Here is a 6,008-nt window from a genome sequence, read left to right as displayed (position 1 = left end):
ATTACGAGCTCAAGTCAATTTCTATTAATTGGGTTTGACTCTTTTCTTGAAAAATAAATTTTATTAGAACTAGAGTTTATGCCAATTGAAGTCTTTATACAAATACTTCTTTTAGCATATAATAACTGGTCCATGTTTGATCATAAATTGTACAATTATAAAACAACTACCGCTTTAATTCTTATGGTAATTTCTCAATCTTAACTTAAGCTTAAAAACAAAAAAGAATTAGTTTCCTACCCTCTAACCCAAAGGAGCCCGAATTTAATAAAAAAGAAACTCAGCACTACACCTAAGCCTCTATCACTCTCCTATACTATTTTCCTCCAGCCATTAAAAGCCATTTTCATTCATTATCTTTCATTGTATCTATTAGACATTTAGACCAACATTTACATGTATGTGATCTTGTGATTAAAAATATTATTGTAAAGCAATTGAAAGAAATGTATTTATTTTATTTATTATAGTTTTTTAAGGTCATTTTTAATATTTCGTAATATTGATTTATTTAAAAAATATAACATAAATAAATATATACAAACAAAAAAAATTGTTGAGTTCAGTTTTTGAAAACCGAACCGAACTAACCGAATTAGTTCAATTAGTTATATATTTCAGTTCAGTTTCGGTTATTTTTAAATAAGAGTTCGGTTAATTCAGTTATTGAATATCTAATAATCGAACTAACCGTTTGCACACCCCTACTTCTGTCTCTCATAAGTTAAGGGGCAGTTGGTGATGCAGTGGGTTGAATTTGGCCCAGTCCATGCTGTGACGACGGTTTAGATCCAAATTGACCCCTTTTGTCGCCATTTCAGAAAAGGAATAGAGATCGGGCTTCATGTTTTTTATGAAGCATAACATATGTTTGCCATGTGCCATGCACGCGTTGTCAACTAGCATTTTAAAATCAAATAATGAAGATATTGACAAAAAGATCATTTTTATTATAAACTAAAAAGTATAAAAATCAACAAATTACTTTATGTTTATATAATAAAAACGCTCTCAAATTTGATCATTTATGCAATTATTTTTTGAATATATCCAAACAAATCCTTAAATTTAAACTAAAAATTAATAATTATCAAATTTAATATCGATTTATATTTTTTTTGTTTGTCATTTATGACATGATGTAATTTATTTTATATTAAATGCCATATTATATATCATGTAGGTAGAAAATACTAATCTCAATAAATCTAATAACTTTAATTCATTCAAATTAAAAATTTATATTGTTAAGATAATGATACAAGTTTTTAAAAATTTATATATATAAATGTTTTATGTTGTGTTACCATGTCATGCAACTATTACGTGTTTCACTCATGTCATGTTTTTGCCATGTCATGCAACTCATGTCATGTTTTATCATAACATTCAATTTGTTGTGTTTCACCACGATATTCAAATTGCCATCTTTCACCAGGACATTCAACTCGTCATATTTCGCCATGTCACTTGCCACGTCTTTTGCCATGTCAAAATGTCAACTAAATAAGATAATAATATGATTAGAATTAGCCTTATATATATTCCTTTCTATGAAACATACATAATTAAGATTCATCAATATACAATTTAAATTCTCTTGTTAGTTTTGTAAGATGATGTTAAAGCTTCGAATTTGATAGATCAAGTTTTTCTTCTAACATACAAGAATACAAATTTATTTAAATATAATAAAAAAAACTTAACAACGAACACATAAAGCCTTATCAAATTATGACAAAATTATTGTGACCAAATCATATTCGTTCCAAAATTTCAAAACAGTGAATGCCATTTACTTTATTTTTTTGTTAATGTTTCATACTATGACATGCCTTATCAAATCCTTAAGACTCCATTTGATTCATCATCGTTCTTTTATCTTCCATTTTCTATTATTTTTTGTTAAAAAAATAAAAATAGAGTGACAATCAAATGAAACTTGATCATAAAACAAAAATTTCAACACCTTTTACGAGATTACCTTTTTCTTGTTTCCTTCAATAATAAATGCGTTCACTCAATAATAAATACGTACATATGCTTCCTAAAAAGCAGTTCCTATCCTATTTGTATTATAATTGCATTAAACCCTGTTTATGTCACCTACGATTCTGTACATATATCTACCAAAGCAAATAACTATATTAGTTGGCATTAAACCCTCACTGTAGACCAGCACGAAGATGAAATGGTGAGAAACCCATAGAACACGAACAAAAAAGGGGAAATATTAGCTGTCCTCAACTCTGACAGCTACCGGCAGCACGTTTTTCAGTTTATAGAGGGTCGTGACACTCAATTGACCAATACAACCCTACTTTTCTAAAGTTATTTCTCTTTAAACTTTTCAGAAGCTAGCTTTCCTTGTCAACCCATGTCCAAAGATCTAAACCATAGCTAAGGCGTTGAAGGTGGGTAAAGAGTAAAGACCACCCCGATTTTCTCCATTCTAGTCTGATAGCAGCGTAGATCTAAGCAGAAAAACACAACAGCCATATAAAATTGATGTTTCCGTTAATAGAAGTCCACTACAGACCAAGTAATATTAAGTATATATATGTAGGGATAATTAGAGAGGACAGAAGTAGATATAACAACCAAATTGGATGCTAATTATAAAGTATAATATAAAAATAACAATGGATTTTGGGGAATATGGGACCGATTAGCCTAAAGACTAATCTAGCGGTGGTGGGGGCAGAAAGTGACCAAATAGCTGCCGCGAGTGCAAGTGGCAATGCTGGTGGGATCATCGTAAGCATAAGAATAAGCTTTTGGACAAGCGACCTTGAAAATCTTTGAATAAGCAGTTGGCTTGCAAGACTGAGGACTCCCAAAGCTCCCGGTGCAGCAATACCTTGGCGAGTTGAAAGCAAAGCAAGCGCTCTTGCAAGCCAGTACTCTCTTGTTATCCCTGGATCTCACTTGCAACCCGACAGGGCACATCAAGTTCAAGTCACTAACGCACCCTGCATAGCTGCATTTGCCGGAGCCTTTGAAAGGAGTTATCGACATGGCTATGTTGTAGCCGTCCACCAAACTGACGTCGTAGAAATCTTGTTCTTGACCGAGGGTGATTTCCGCCAGGGTCGCTGGAGGGGCACCGCCGATGCCATTGCAGAAGAGGGAGCCACCGCAGTCCCCAGTGGCGCAGCGGCCGCGTCCAGAGGCATCGAAGGAGCAACCGTGGCGACCCCAGAAGCGGCCTGACCAGAGAGGAGGGAGACGCATGGAGTAGGCCTTGTTGGGTGGAAGCTTGAAGCCACCACGGGCTAGAACAGGTTTGCCAGCGCTTGGTTGGATCCCTGGCCACACTGGGTGAGCGCACTTGTTGTACAGTGTTATTGTCGTCGCTGATACCTCGACTTTAAAAACAAAAAAAAAAATGAAGTCATAAAGTATGAAATCACAAACATATCCAAATGCCAAAAGACTACACAGAAACCATGCTAAAAATTAGAAGCTCAACCTCAAGACATGTGTGCTTTAACAATGTTAAAAAGCAGAACCTCACTCAAGAGCAATTTACAGTTAAGTATGAAAGATTGGGATGGAGAATGCTGAAAAACATTAGCATTGTTTGGCAGTGACAGATCTTAAACGGACATGACAGAAAATAACAAAGTACCTGAAATGTGGGAGAACAGAAGAGTGAAGAGTGTAAAAGTAAGCAGAGATCTCAGCATTGCCTCCATGGCTGAAGCTTGTGAAGTTCTATGGAGTGTGAAAGAGAGAGGGTTGAGCAGTGTGAAAAATAAAGGCCTGGTAACCATCACTTTGCAGTTACTACGGTAGCCCTTTTATAGATAAAAGAGACCAAAGGTAAAGTAGGGTTTGGTTACATTAGCACATTGTGACAAGGTAAACCCACTATTTGATTTTCTTCTTCTTTTCTTCCTTTTTTTCTTTGTTGGTGAAATGTGAAATAAAGCCTGTTGCAATGTGGACCTACTTACTATACTGTATTTGGGAGAGCTCTGGCGATGTGCCTGTACTGCTTCTATGAGTTTCATATTGAATAAAAGCAATAAATGGAAAAGAAATTCAAGACAGCTCATACATTTTGACTACCGTTGCAGTGCAAAACTGAAATTGCACTTTTATATCTGGCAATGACCCCTTTTTCAACGGTTCCAAATTGTTCTTTTTCATCACTCAAGAATAAAAGAAAAACAGAAAAGAAAAGAAACTTACTTTTCCAAATTATTCTCTAAATGGATGTTCTTCTTAGGATGCTTCAAATTTATGTTTTTTTTTATACTTGCAGTTTTTATTTATTTGTCTTAATTTTTTAACTCTAATTCACCTATATATATATATATATATATATATGAATTGGCATAACACTAGACCACACATCAACAATATTTTCCACATATTTAGAGTCACATGCTTCTACTTTATGTATTTTCTTTATTTAATATACAATATCTATTCTTTCTCTAAATTTTGTAATCACAAATCATTTATCATGGAATGGGTGGTGATCAAAAAATAAGAGAAATAAAGTATAAAATTACATATAAAATTGTTAATTTTATCTTTAAAAGAAAAAAAACTCATGAATTATTTATAAAATTTAAATAATTTTTTATTTTTTTATTATATTTAATCAAACACTTTCATTAGATTTTTATGATTAACGATTAATTAATTATTATTAATCAAACTATCGATTATTATTTTTATATTATATAGTGTTGATACGATATATTTACATATCATAATTAATAATGACGTACATGCTTATCTGACATAAGAGTATAATTATGTAAAATGATGATATAATCACATGATATTTTTATTTTTCATATTAACGTTATGTGAATATAAAAATAACAAGTGATGAATTTGATTAATAATAATAAATTAATTATTAATTATAAAAAATATATTTAATTTAAAATGAAATATAAAAATTTAATTTAATATGATAGAAAATAAAAATTTATTTATTTATATTTTAAATAGTTCAAAGATTTTTTAAAATATGGTGTAAAAAAATTATTTTATGTACGTGAAAGAATAGTATCACTAAGATGACTTCTATCACCATTAAACAAAAAAAAGGTCATAGATACTAAATCCCAAGTCGATTAAGGTTGAAAGAGAAAGAAATAACAGTATATATATTGAACACGAAAGAAGAAAAAGAAATAGCCTAACCACTAGGACCAATGCTCGTTAACTAAATTTATAAAAGTGATTCGTATCAAAGTAGGTAATTTGTTCTAAATATATCAACCTAAGCTAAGTTGATTTGTCATCCTATACAATAGTTAGTGAGAGAGACATAATTTTCAGCATTTTTAATGAATTTAGGAATCGAAACAATGAAAGAGAAGAGCAGATTACAAATGCACAGTGATAGAGTCAGTAATTTGGGGAATGTGATTGCCGAAACAAGGTCAAGCACTCTCAGTTCTCGAGGCTGTCAGAGGCGTCAGTGGCCCTTTGTGGGGAATAACTTGTCTTCATCCCATGTAAAAGGGCAATTGAGAACAAGCCCATTGCCCTTTCACATGCTGTTGCCTGCCTGCCCTGCACTATCACTCCTTCACTCGAGAACAAGGGATGAGGGGCGTGCTTCTCACGCGCTCCGGGTCCCCCATTCCCCAATTTGCGTGATTCTTTTTCCTCCCCCTCCTCTGCAGCTTCTCTTGGCGAGCGTGATGTGGAGTAGCATAGTGTGCACGTGGGATGACTGTGCAAGACATTCATCTTGCGATCACCGAATAGTGCAGCACCAATCTATTAGGGAGTCAGACTTTACGAGATGGACGGCGGAGATTGCTTTCTGACGAAAAAGTGGCAGCGAGTGGGATGATGCAGGGCTCACACGTGAAAGAAAGAGAAGATGTTCAAAGGCTTGGGTCATCGAACAGAGAGATTCCATCGGAATTGTTGTCGTGTAATGAAGTGAACAAAGATCTCGGGGGGGTTGTGTTGTATTAAACCTGAAGTTAAAGTGGCTTAATTAAGATTAGAAAAAACATTAATTAACA

The 6,008-nt window shown here is 33.3% G+C and overlaps 1 protein-coding gene across 1 annotated transcript; it reads right to left on the bottom strand.

Moving 5' to 3' along the window:
• Positions 1 to 2,498: 2,498 nt before the first annotated feature.
• Positions 2,499 to 3,858, bottom strand: ATLP-1 (Pathogenesis-related thaumatin superfamily protein). Its single transcript, XM_021436439.2, has 2 exons — positions 3,632 to 3,858; positions 2,499 to 3,368 (listed from the first exon to the last, which is right to left on the bottom strand). Exons 1-2 carry the CDS (start codon positions 3,774 to 3,776, stop codon positions 2,686 to 2,688), a joined length of 828 nt encoding a protein of 275 aa, XP_021292114.1. The 5' UTR covers positions 3,777 to 3,858; the 3' UTR covers positions 2,499 to 2,685.
• Between the last annotated feature and the right edge of the window lie 2,150 nt (positions 3,859 to 6,008).

This window comes from Theobroma umbraticum, unplaced genomic scaffold (genome assembly GCF_002168275.2).
Source record: "Theobroma umbraticum cultivar Fairchild unplaced genomic scaffold, ASM216827v3 scaffold_146.0, whole genome shotgun sequence".
Lineage (NCBI taxonomy): Eukaryota > Viridiplantae > Streptophyta > Magnoliopsida > Malvales > Malvaceae > Theobroma > Theobroma umbraticum.
Note: the sequence above shows the minus strand (reverse complement) of the source record. Positions and strands in the feature narration are given on the sequence as shown.

Bases quoted from the DNA above. Each gene is read 5' to 3' on its own strand.
- ATLP-1 (XM_021436439.2), bottom strand. From the start codon at position 3,776: ATGGTTACCAGGCCTTTATTTTTCACACTGCTCAACCCTCTCTCTTTC. The intron at 3,369-3,631 runs GTACTTTGTTAT...TTGTTTTTAAAG, and splicing joins TCTGTTCTCCCACATTTCAG to TCGAGGTATCAGCGACGACA.